Here is a 13,303-nt window from a genome sequence, read left to right as displayed (position 1 = left end):
AAGAGATGAAAAGAGACACTACAATTCAACATGTCCGTAGTTTTTGTTGGACCAAGGCCTTGATCATTAATCACAGTTCAAATTAAAGGTATTTCACTTTAAAGAGAGTTTTACAAGGAACATGTTTTGCACACAATGCAGACCTTCAAGACACAATTTGAAGGTAATTTAGCATGAGAGATGGTCTCTATTTAACTTGCTATTTGACAGCAAGTATTTCATGCTGTCTTTTCATAGCTGTAATTTTCTCAGATGTGCAACTGATGTTGAAGAGCTGTTTGTTTTTGAAGTGTAGCACGTTATGTACCCTCAGTAGCCTTCAAAGAGTAATGATTCACCTCTTTCTATTGAAATGACTGACAGGACTCTCAGAGGTTTTGGCAAGGTCAGTGCTTTGTTTTCAAAAGTTTGCAGCCTTGTAATCAGTGTCTTGGAAGTAGTCCTTACACTTCTCCAAACCTACCCATCAAAGACTGGCAATAAAAAATTAAGCAGAAAATGTATTTTAGTATATGTAGACTCAGGTGTAGGAAAGCCTATAGATGTGATCTACATCTCAAATACAGCCAGACTTTAGTTTGTATCCAGAACTCTTTCCAATCTGGATGAGACCCGAGGTTTAATGCTGACGTGACTTTGGCAACTACAAATCCCAGGGAGCATTGCTATCGGCAGGTTTGGGCGACCGGATTGGCATCCTGCAGGGACCAATGGCAGGCGGAGAACTCCAGAAAATGCCTGTGTGTCAGCTGCCAGTATCCAAAAGCAGCAGGGAGAGACAGCAGCGGGGAGAGACCCGAGTGGAAATTGCCTGTTTCCGTGGGTTACTTTGAAACCCTCGTGTGAAGTTTGTGTTGATACAGTATTTTGCACCCTCTGTTCCTCGGCTTGATAAAGCCCACTGGGGTTGCTCCAGATGGATGCAATTCTGAACTGCAGCCCGGATGACTTGGAAGATTACTACAAGTTGTTAGGATGCGATGAACTGTCTACGGTAAGAGCCTTTCCCCACCTCCCCTCCAGGTTAATGCTATTTGGAGTATGCTTGTCTGTCTGCAGGGGGGATTTGAAGTTGTTTCTCTCTGCAGGCAGGACTGTTGGAAGTGCACTGTGAACCTTCATTTTTGCTACTTTTATCTATTAGTGTCTCCTTTGTAAAACTCAGTTTTCTGATCTGTTTAACGATGTGAGGATCCTAGAATGAGGCTTAGATTAAAGCATAAAACACAAATGTGTTTTAGGTACAGCTGAAATAAAGGTTTATTCTACTTATAGTGCAACATGGGATATGGTTATGAATCATGAGCCAACTGCATATATTTGACAACATTCAAATAATATGTTTGAATATATTTTTTGTTTTAAAAGATTAAAGAAGCTGTTTACATGCAACTAGTATAACAAATGTTCACAGTGTAGGTCACTGATGATGCCATTGGGTTGTTCAGATTTTATACTTAAAAAAAAAAGTTTTTGAAAACTGTATTTACTGGTTGGGAGGAGACCCAGAAATAATTGCATTCATTATATTAAGGGGTTTTAAATGCTGATTTTAATGAAATTCAAATACTAATTTTACTCATTTGGTTTAGTAGCAGATACATACTTCATAATGAGATATAGCAAAGCAACTGTTGAACAATTTATAGCTAAAGAGAGTGTTCTTCCCCCTGAAGGTGTCCATACAACATTTTTGGATCGTCTGAGTTAGTGGTGTGCTAATATTTTTTAATCTTATTGTTACACTAACTGGAATTGTTTCGGTTTTGGAAGTTTTGATGAATCTGCTGTAAGGAAGGATGTATTCAGTGTGGATAGAAGTTGTATTTTATCCAGTACATTCAACCAGATACTCTCATCTGTCCTGGTGGTCAAATGCTGGGGAAACACCTCTGTCTCTCCTGTCCCTGGCAGCATAGTAGTGAGCACCTTCCATCTGCTATCCCAGCAGAGGGCTGTCTTCAAGTTTCCATTATTGGCTTGTTTCACAGATCTTTTTTCCTTGTTTGCCACCTCATGCCAATTCTTTAAGGGCTTAGCAATTAGTCAGTACTTAAGAACGTATAGTAGTGATTTTATTCAGTTGCTTAGAACTGAAATTGAAAATATGGAATAAATGCTAACGGGTCTTGAAAAGAAATCTAACAAGTATTATTTGTTGAGAGAAGCAGCAGATGTTACTAGATTATTTTTGATATGGGAGTAGGGATTGAGATCACATCTATTGCCTTCTCTTGGCATGGTGCATGCTACTTCTGGTGCTTGACAGAAATTTGACGCATTATAGGTGTTTTGCAGTCACATTACTTTGCACATGCAGTCCAGTATTTGTAGCAGCATAGGCTTCTTCAGGCATATACAGCACAGCCCCAGCTGCAGTACTTTGATCTAAGCTGCTGAATATTCTGCTCTTGATCTGATCCGTTTAAGTTTAAGCACAAATAGTCTCAGTTTCCACAGATTTTTTTCTGTATTCAAGTAAACACTCATGTTCATTCTTGTCTCCTGGTAAAACTGAGTTTATGGACACTTAATTCATCTTCAGACTTGAGAGTAAGAGGGGAGATTTAACCTATGTCCTCCTTCCAAGAACAGTGTTACTTGTATATAGTGGGTATTGGATATCCTTCTTGCTAAGATATCTCATTGAGTATTTCATATGCCTGTCATATATTTTGTATAAACTTTCTATAAACTTTCCCTTCTAATATTTTTTTTAAACTGAAGACTTCCACACCACCCCTCTCCTACTGTACATATTTCAACTTTAAAGTTCCCTTTTATATAACTTAAGTTTTAGAGATGGCAGCTAGCTATATAGTAACCAGTTTTAACAAGCTCTTTGTGTGGTGGATATATGGGTGGAAAGACACCACCTTATATTTGTCCCTCTGGAAGGTGACACTGAGAAGAGTGAAGTTCTTAAAATACTGTTGCAGACCACATTTTTCACAGCATATGACAACAAAATTTGGTCAGCTAGTTGAATGAACTGTAATTTTATTGTAAAGAAAAAATGTTATGGCCTTAATTTTGAAATAAATCATTGAAATTCTATAGGGGTATCAGGGTTTGAGTGTGAACTGCTAGTTAAACTAGCTTTGGGGTATCCAAGCTGGAAAAGTCACTTGGTACTGGCTAAATTTCCTGTGAAGAAGATATGGAGAAAGCTTCTCAATCCAACAAAATGATCTTCAGCAGTACAGAATATCTGTTTGCTGTGATGAGACTTGGTTAAAAGTTAGAGTTGATTAAACAAAGAGCAACCGCAGTGATGTGGTTTCGCTTATGTGGTCAAATATGAGGAAGGGATTTTGCACACGTGATCTTTACACATTATTCTCAAAGCCAACCTGCTATATTAGATGACTGAGCTTCACAAAAACAAAAATAATTATAAGTGAGTGGAAAATCGAATTAAATAAGCAATGTCACTGACCTATTTTGCTTGTACTAAAGCTTGTAAAAAATTGGTAGGAAAAAATCTTTCAGCATTCTTTATTGTTCCTCCCAACCTCTTAAAAAAACCAATTTTGAAGATCTTTTACATCTGTCTATATTTACTCACTTCAAATCTCAACATCCTGTTTAGGTTGAACAAATTATTGCGGAATTTAAGATCAAAGCCCTTGAGTGTCATCCTGACAAACATCCTGGGAACCCCAAGGCAGGTATGTATTCTTCCCTGTTTAAAAACAATATATTTTTTCTCATATTGACATGACTAAGATACTCAATTCAGCCTTAAAACTTTATTCAATGTTCTTTTCTCCTAATGTTTTGCAGTTGTCATGTGCATTGAGAATCTTGTCTTTAAATAGCAAGCTTTAAGACTTGCACACTCCCAGGTGATAGAGCAGGAAGACTCTGGATTTTTTTTTTTTCTAGGACTTTCTTTTTTAAAAATCTTTTTATGGTAGAACATCTTTTAATGTCCCAAATTATTTATGGAGCATACCCCTTTCTAGACCTATGAAGTTGGCCTGTTTCCATGCTCAGTGGCATTCAAGTGCCATACTTGCGTCAACTAGTTAATTGGCTCCCACGAACAAGCCCATCAGGAACACATTAAGTGTACTTTAGTTTCTTTTAATGTAATTTAATGACTGAAAACAAAGAGAAGCCAGCACCATATGAGCAGCCATCTGCTGTTGATGAGAGCGTGCAGTTCATCATACCTGTGACAGCTGAGCAGCACCTGGGTTGTTTGGAGACAATCTGACCCCTTCATAACCACAAAGTAGCTCTCACCACTGCTCACCAATGTCTGGATAGGTGATATTCTTATAATAATGGTTATTCTTATCATAATTATAGTCACCACCAAAAATTTATTGTAGAATAATTAAATATGCTTCTGGTTTTTACTAATGCACATTTTTGTTCCTTTGGATCCTTCTTACTAGGGTAACTAAAGCTGACCACCCTAAGCATTAAGAGAACACCATGGCCTGCCTGCTTGTGAGTTTGACCTCACTCAGCTGCTCCTCTGAGGCAGCAGAGCTATACATACAGTGGATGTTAGTGGATATGGGCGCTCCGCTGTCTGGAGCAGAGGTCTCAGCAGGGCTTGGCTTTTCATATCCATCCTAGCCTAGAGCCAGAGTTGGCAAGAGAGAGTGGTTAAAAGCTGAAATAGATGGAATTTTTCACTTTGAGATTCTTTGGCAAGGAACTCCCTAAGGTTTGGTGTTTAAGAGACAATCTACCACCTATTAACAATAATTTGATTACTAATAATTTATTGTTGTGGTTTAGGCCCATCAGGGGACAAAAGATCACAATTAACCTGAAGTACCAAAGACCTGAGGATTGCCAAAGGGCAGGGAGAGCTTAATTGCCGCTTCAGGTCCAGGACAAAACAGACCAGGCTGCTCGGCTTGGGGAAGAAAACGGGAAATAATTTAATGCAACACCAACTAAAGCATAACCATAAACCCCAAAACATAACAAACATAACACAACACAGAGTGGTATAACAATGAAGAGTCCAACCAGCCCTTTAAGACCATCTTCTCCTCACCCCTCCCCTCTTCCCAGGCCCAGAGTCCTGATCGTGGTGTTTTTACCTCCTCCCCCCTTGAATGGCCCAAGGGGGGCAGGGAATGGGGGTTTCAGTCAGTCTATTCCAGATAGCTTCTGCCCTTTGTTTCTCCTCAGGGCAGGTGGGCTCCACACCAGCCCTCCCTGCAGTCCGTGTGGTACCGCACAGACACACAGCCCTGCACGGGCTGCTCCGACGTGCATTTATCCCAAAGGCTGCAGCTCCTCTCTGCCTCTCGTGTGGGGCTGCTCTGGGGCCCACAGGCTCCAGCACGGCCTGTGCCATGGCCGCCTCCTCACACAGTCCCTCGCCTGTCCGGGTGCTCTCACACGGAGCTGCTGGTGGCTCTCAGTCCTGCCATGGCCCTGCATGGGTTGCAGGGGTACAGCTGCGTTCTCAGCACGGCTTGCAGAGGGGTCTCTGGTCTGGTGCTCCTCCTTCCTTCCTCCTTTTCTGACTGTGGGGTCCATGTGGTCACCTCCATCTTGTATCACTCTTACACCTCCTGCCAGCACTTCAAATTCCTGTCCCTAAATAGTGATGGCAGAGGCGCCAGATTGGCCCAGCCGGGCTGGAGGTGGGGCTGAACCCAGGAGCTGGGGGAGAGCCCAAAAACTCTTTACCGGGTCTTCACTGCAACCCGCTCCCCCTGTTACCAAGCAAAAGCTGCTCCTTGCTAAACCATGACATTTATTCTTAATGATAGTGTACAAATACCAATGAAACCAACAGTCTTACTTTGCCTTCAGAAAATTCTGGCTGTCGCAGCAGGGAAACACAAGACTACTCCAGTGCGTGGCCCTGTTCTGTTTGCACCCTCCCTCAGTGTTGTGTGTCTCCTCCCTGCCCCAGCCCCCCCACGCCCCCCAAGTAATTGAAGCTAAGAAGCTCAAAAAGTGAGGCCAACTGACAAATGCTGGATCAGCTTTGTTTGTCAAGAAGAAACATTGCATTTTGTTTACCTGAACATGCTGTATTTACTTTAAATACCTTTTTACAGGTGCTCGCAAAAGTTCTTATTTTTGGTTTCAATAAAGCTCAATAAAGAGTAATTAAAGTAGACCTTATCATTGTTGGGAACCAGTAACACCAGAGAAACAAAACCTTGTAGAAGTGCCCTTTTCAAAGCGTTGTCTGATTTATAGTTAACAATTTTATTAGTGTTTGGGCTTAGTGGATTTCTTAAAAAAAATCTCTCAAATTTGTAAACTGGAATAAATTAATAATAATAGGTCACTATAACATGGGTGACTCATAGATAAAATCTAAACCTTTATAACCCTTCTGCAAATAGCAACATGCAGCTGCATCCTTAGTAACCATTTAATGAGAAATTATCTTGTAGGGAAAAAGAAGAGCTCTCATTCATGCAGTCTGATACTCAAGACAATGTTTCCAACCCCTACTGTTCTATGATTCTATGATATGTAGAAAACACACCTGATAAAATGCACAAGTCACTTAATTTGAGCTATATTTAGATCCCTTTCCTTGCTTGTCAGTTTTTTATTGTCTTTTTTAGTTATTTTTCCCTGCTCGTGTTTTCTTGGTGTTGTGCCTTGCTCCGACTTCCTTGCTGCTATGGGTGGATGTGTGTATGTTCCTTCTAAGCATTATTACTCTGGTTTAATTTCCTTTGTCAAGGTTGTCTACAGGGGGATACTTGGGTTTTGCCTGTTGTACTCTGTAAGCTTCTCTGAACTTAAGTCGAGGAGGTTTTGAAGCCACTAGACAAAGAAACATTTTAGTTTTCATTTGACGAGGCTATCAGTTGTCCACCAAAGGTGCCATGGTCCTAAAGCCAGCTAAAACTGTGCAAATCTGTAAACAGAACCACCACATGTCTCGGTTCTCTGTCTCCATGTTTTTTGCTCTGAGCCATTGTTGGCAGCTCTGCTTTCACATTTGATTTCATTTCTTTAAGAACAAGTATTGACCTTAGTATCTTTTTGGTTTATGTTCTAGTGGAGAATTTCCAGAAGCTGCAGCAAGCTAAGGAGGTTCTTACTAATGAAGAGAGTCGAGCGCGTTACGATTACTGGCGACGAAGCAAAGTTACCATCCCCTTCCAGAAATGGGAGGCCCTGAACAATTCAGTGAAAATGGTTAGTGGTGTCTAAGTTTGGGTCTTCAGGAGGAGGTGGAGAGGAAGCGCTGGTCCAGAGAAAATGTGGCAGTAAGAGGATATGTTTCAGCACTTCTGCTGCAGTGGTGGGTTTTGGGGATGGGAAGTGCAGGGTGATTCCTGCACTAAGGATGTTAAAGAAATTCAGGAAAAATTGGAAGGCTATAGAAGCCCAATTGACAGAAGGCTTTTAAGCTGGTGGTTTTGGAATGAATTTATCAAGTTGCTGCTTTTATATCTATCATAAAAAGCTTAAGTAACTTAAGTGCTGTTTTCAAATGCTTCAGCACACTTTGCTTTTGTAGGAACCTTTTATTTCTTTTCAAAGAGTAAAGCTATGACTTTTGTGTAATATAGTCTCCTTTTGGTATATTCTTACCAGATATTTTTCTGTACTATCTGATTGATTAAATAAAGAGCTCATTGAAAAATACAGAAGATAGATCCCTTGGAACCTTGGGCTTCATACAGGTCTTTGGAGGGGCCTCACCTGGCTTAATGAGGTGATTCGTGACAGAGATGTTCTGATGGTAGTTTTCCCTCCTAATTTTGCTATGAAGATAATTTGGTAGCATGTTCCTAGTAGTAGTTCCCAGTTCCATAATATGTGGTTTATTTTTTTTCCCTGCCTTATTGGGGTGAATTATAGTTACAAGTCTACTTGGTCATATTATAAGGCAGGTAAATGAATGTTTCCCTTGCCAGTTCTGCCCACCTCGATTTATGTTTACAAGAGAAGTTTGAGTCCCTTTTCAACTTTGACATTATGGCTGAGCTTAAAGGTTTACTGGCAGCATCCCATCGAGCTTAATTCCAAATAGAAGTCAGTCACAGACTTTAATAGTAGCTCTTTTGAAATTGTCTTGTTTTCAAAGTGCAACTTGAAGTCAAAGACAGCTTTGAGAATAGACATTTTCTAAGTCCCTCAAGCTCTCTTTAAAAAGTGTTTAAGGTCATGACAGAAGAAACTGGACAAAAGACCCTTAGAATGATGCATTTAAACATTTTGCTCTTCATAAACTACCCTCTCAAATGTTGTTGGCAATATGTAACCACACATTCCTTTGTCCTGTTGACCTGCAAGCCTCTCTCTAATATGTGTTTTGTTTAACCATTTATTATAAGGACATAAAAAAAAAGAGAAGTTCATATTAAATTCTTTTAAAGGATTTAGTTATTTATTTTTGCATTTCTTTAGTCAATGCACTGGGCTGTCCCAGGTAAGAAGGACCAAATGCTGGAAGCTCCAGACTTGAATAGCAGCAACATAACTAATGAGATTTGGACCCAACAGACTGAAAACAGTGAAGACAAACTGTCAGATGGGAATGGAGAGCAAGACGATGTTGCAATTCCTGATGTGAAACCAGAGTCTACAAAGAATCCAGACTCTCCAAGTAAGTGAAACCAGCAGTTACAGAAAATTGCAGTATCCAGGGATTGACCTCAAACAGAGGCTTTTAGTCATGAGAAATTTTTCACCAGAATAATATGTTTGACTTGTAGGGTTTTTTTTAATGTGGTTTTGGTTTGGGGTTTATGTTTTTTATTATTCATTTATTATTGAGATCTCCAAACCTTTCTTCTTCCCTACCCCACGTTTGCTTGCTTTTTTGTTAGTAAAACCAAAAACTGGAGAAGGAAAAAAATAATTCTTAAACTGTAAAGAAACGTCAGTTTTGCTGCTGTATCAAAACTAAAAGCAAGGCAAATGTTTCAGGGATTCTTTAAAAACTATATTATATATTCTAAAATCCAGCATTCAGTAGTTCTGCAAAGTTTGTATCTTTGGAGTTAGTGACTAAAAATTGAGAACTGAAGGCTTCTCTTATATTTGAATGGGTCTTTTTTTAAAAAAAAAACACAAAAAGTGTGTGCACCAGATGAAATGTGTATTTCAAAAGCTGTCTTCTGGCCAGTTAGTGTTTCCTGTCTGGTGCTTTGGTTAGTGTACCTGAATCAAAGTTTACTTACCACAATGGTCACACTCTGTTCTGCTTCATTCTTCAGGAGTTTCATAATCTTAGGCTTGTGTTATCAGACAAAGTTATTGAATTTATTTGTTATTAAACAAAGTCCTGTCATTTCTTCCCAGTTTGATCAAACAGGAAATTAAGTTGAACTGTGAGGGTAACAAAACCTAATTGAATCCCAAACATTGGTGGAATGCAGAAAATAGATAAGAAAATTCTACAACCAAATGTATGAGAAGCATACCTAAACATTTTCTATTTAAAAGTCATGCTTTGCTATTTTTTTTTTTGCTAATCATTCTGCTATTTGCTATTTTTTTCTTTTGGTAGCTAAACCTAAAGCTGTATTCTATGTAGAACAGTAAAATTTTAAAGAGAATATCATCTTGCTCCTTGTAATGATGACCTTTCTTTGTAGGCATCTTCTTTCTCCTAAGTTTTTTTTTAACTTTAATTTAATTTCAATAGATTTGAATGGGAAAATATCAAACCCATTAAACACCTACTGAATTTATCCAGTGGGCATATATTTCTATTAATAAATGTTAATATTAGAATATACTTATTTGATGTTCCTATGTGACCTGATCTAGGTGAACCTGCTTCTGCAGGGGGGTTGGACTTAAATGATCTCTAAAGGTCCCTTCCAACCCCTACCATTTTGTGATTCTATGACAGGTGCTGTATGCAGTTCAGTGTCCATGCTTGATATTAGGATGTTGGTAATGCTTTAGTTTTGGTCCAGGAAAATGAGATATATTGGATTCCACTTTTAAACTGGGGTATTTTCAGTTCCTGTCTGCTACTCTGTAAGAATTATGGAGTATAACTCTGTGTAGTTTTTTCATCCTGAATAAGAGAGCTTAACACTAAGTTTAGTAATAAGTTTTAGCTTCTTGATATAGGAAGACCACAGTTTATTAACTGTGGCTGTTAATAGCCCATTGCTATTATATAACAGCCCACTGCATTGTACTGACTGCCTATAGATCATAAAAACACAATGCAGGGTGTGACACTCCTTTTATGTGGAAAAAGATATCTGTACCCTCCCCTTACACTGCTGCATTTCACATGCTTGGAGATTTATCATGTCACCCTCTATCTCTTCTTCTTTAGATTAATCAGATTCAATTTGCTCAGTTTTCCTTTGTAAGCCCCCTTTTCTGGACTGCCATAATTCTTGCTGTCCTCCTTTGGATTCTTCCCAGCTGATACATATCTTGAGGTTTGATGTTCACTTGAGTTCTTGTTTGAACTGTGCCAAGAATCCAGAGGTTGTCGCTATTATTGACAAGCGCTGAAAGTGACCCATTTTTTTCCTTGTTTGTGGGAAGGTTATCAAGTATTATTTCAGACACTTAGTTTTATACGTGTTTGTAATAACTTAATTGTCTTTATTTTTTTAATCAGGATTTTCAGAAACAAATTACTGGCACTTGCGTTTCCGCTGGTCAGGGGATGCTCCATCAGAGCTTCTGAGGAAATTCAGAAACTATGAGATCTAAAATGCAAAAATACACAAGAGTTTGAAATCTCCTGTCCACCAATTCAGTATTTTTTATGTCAGCAGTTATGCGTGATTTGTATTTTGTATTCATTCATTGTGGTGCGAGTGTTGTTCAAATAAATGCCTAAGTACAGATTTGTTAATGCACAGGCTGTTAGCATTGCAGATGGAGGTCTCTTTGTTTAATAAGCAAAGGCCTTTTCAGTATTAACATAAAGTGAGTTTGTGAAGTTATCCAGCATTTTATATATTGTTTCCTGTATTCTTAAGTGTTGTGTAGTGAATATTATTTTTCTCAATACTGCAATATTATAAAGAATGTACTGTTGGTAAAACCGAAAGTCAATGTTAGACTGCAGCATGTCACCCTGTTCAGTGATGGTTTTCCAAAAGCTTTATGGTGATGCGTTTTAAACAAAACTTTGTGTATCTCTGAACCATGTAGTGTTCTCCTCTGCACTGTACTTACTGTAGTCGTTCATAACCAATGCATGCACAGCACTGTTAAAAACTTAACTTGTTGGAGAATTGTGATCTTACAATATAGATGAAAGAAGAACCTTCTTATTATCCATGAAAGTCACTGTGACAGATCAACCAGTCTTAAGGTATCACCTGCTTTTTATGTGAACAAGTACACCAACTGTTTATTTTAGAAGGCCGTTCCAGAAATTCACTCCTCCAGTTAGCAACTTTCTTCTTAAGATTTATTGGTGGACAAGCCATACCCGTGTATGTGTGCTAGCATTGTGCTGTGAACTAACAGAAATTTTCCTACCTGCTCTGGCCTGGTAGATGGGGGTCTTATAAATGTTTTATATGCTGAAGAAAGAAGAATCAATCAATGCCAGTCTGCATCGATGTGTACAACATCTCACATGAAAGGCTTTTGGTGTTTTGGGCAGTTTTTCAAATTCAAGATTGTGTTTATTTTGTGGTTGCTTTCCTTGTAAACCTGCCTGATATGTCAGGTATTGACATTGTGGTTTTGTGTGGGCAAGTAATTCCATCAGCCACAAATAAAACTGCATGCATGAAAATGTTTTCAACTCCCCAACAGAGATTCCTTTTGAAATTCCTGTTATTTATCCCCTCAAGTGGATAAAAGCTTAAGGGAGTCCTGAGCATCTCCATGGAAAGCCCAATCTGAAAACTATAGTCTCCCAACCTGAGAACAATGTTACAATGTCTGTTTCTCCCTGAAGTGACATGTTTGGCTCTACCATGCAGGGGTATGATGTACTGACCTGTTGTGCTTCTCCTATCTGTGCCTCTTTGCTATAAATTGTAATACAAGTGCCTGCCAGTGGAACCCTGATGATATCTCTATCTTATTAACCTCATTAGTATATTTGTTCTGGTGCCAGTTTTCTTTACAGGGACTGATACCACTGTTGGTTGTTTTGTACCAGTTTATAAAAGCTCAAAATACTTTTCTAAGTACAGCTGTTCTGCTGATACAGCTACATTGATCCTGGATTTGATGGCATCAGTAGCAACAGATAATTTTATAGCATATCATTGTGCTTATCTAATAGATGTATATATATTTTATTCAACATATTTTTCCTTTGCATATTTTGCAGCTGAAAACATAGAGATGTGATTAACAATTCTCTGTAATATCTGCTAAATGTAATTACAAATTTTGTTCTAGTGCATACTTTTCTTTCCTTTATATAAAGCTTAGCTTGGTGTGAAAATAAATAGACCTGTTAAGCGAGCCTAGATCCTCTGGAATCTAGTCAAAAAGTACTTGACCATTATTAGAGTTGAGAGGGGCTGATGAAATTTCATCTGAAAGTTACAAGATAGCAGATGGGGATACAGGTGAATGGTGATAAAATGCAGAAAATAGGTCTTGTTGTTTAATAATGTGTTTCTAGGTCTTCAAAACTGTATCACCCATTTCTTTAATATTAGACATTGAGCAACTGCTTAGCTGTCTGTTTACAATGAAACTGAACAGCTCTGTGGAGTTCTAAAATTATATGCAATTAATACATCTTTAATTACTTGCCTGTTCCTGTGCAAATGCTGAATATATCATATTGAGAATATTCTAGCAGAATATTCTAGTCTGTTTTGACAGTATTGGCCAACATTTCCACAAACTGTGTAGTTTTGCCAACATTTCCCAAGTGGCAATATCGGAGTTAAAGTTTTGAGGATGAATACAGAATAGTATATGACTTAAAAATCTCAGGCTGAGTAATGCTGAATGACAGGTAAGGTCATTTCCTGAATGCTTTATTTTCTCTTAGAATGAGAAGGGGGAGGAAAAAAAAAGCAAAGCAGTTTATATGTTCTGTAACCAAATCAAGTATCTTGATGATTAAAACAGATACTGAGTAGCTTTAATTTCCTGAGCGGGAGCATTGCTACCTTACATTTTGATATCCTGAAATGATCCGCGAGGCTGCTGGGAAGGTAAGCAGTGAAGCTGTTGTAAAGCTGATGAAATTACAGAGCAACAGATAAAGCAGCTCAGTAAGTTGTCAGCCTCTGTCGCTGGCGGATGGGTTGATCTTTATCAGTTAGTTTGTGCTGGGTATTTTTATTGCGGCCCAGTGTGCCTGCTCAGCCTGCTGTTACAGGCGTTGCCAAGCCTCCCCCTGATGGTAGGCACTGCCATGTTTGCTCTTTCACCT

At 38.8% G+C, this 13,303-nt stretch overlaps 1 protein-coding gene across 1 annotated transcript; it reads left to right on the top strand.

The window, feature by feature from the left end:
* The first annotated feature begins 777 nt into the window (after positions 1–777).
* DNAJC12 (DnaJ heat shock protein family (Hsp40) member C12) lies at positions 778–12,189 on the top strand. Its single transcript, XM_062001487.1, has 5 exons — positions 778–994; positions 3,593–3,671; positions 7,010–7,149; positions 8,368–8,566; positions 10,556–12,189. Exons 1-5 carry the CDS (start codon positions 917–919, stop codon positions 10,648–10,650), a joined length of 591 nt encoding a protein of 196 aa, XP_061857471.1. The 5' UTR covers positions 778–916; the 3' UTR covers positions 10,651–12,189.
* Positions 12,190–13,303: the final 1,114 nt, after the last annotated feature.

The sequence above is a fragment of the Colius striatus genome, chromosome 8 (genome assembly GCF_028858725.1).
Source record: "Colius striatus isolate bColStr4 chromosome 8, bColStr4.1.hap1, whole genome shotgun sequence".
NCBI lineage: Eukaryota > Metazoa > Chordata > Aves > Coliiformes > Coliidae > Colius > Colius striatus.
The sequence above is the reverse complement of the archived record's forward strand: the minus strand, read 5'-3'. Positions and strand labels throughout refer to the sequence as shown.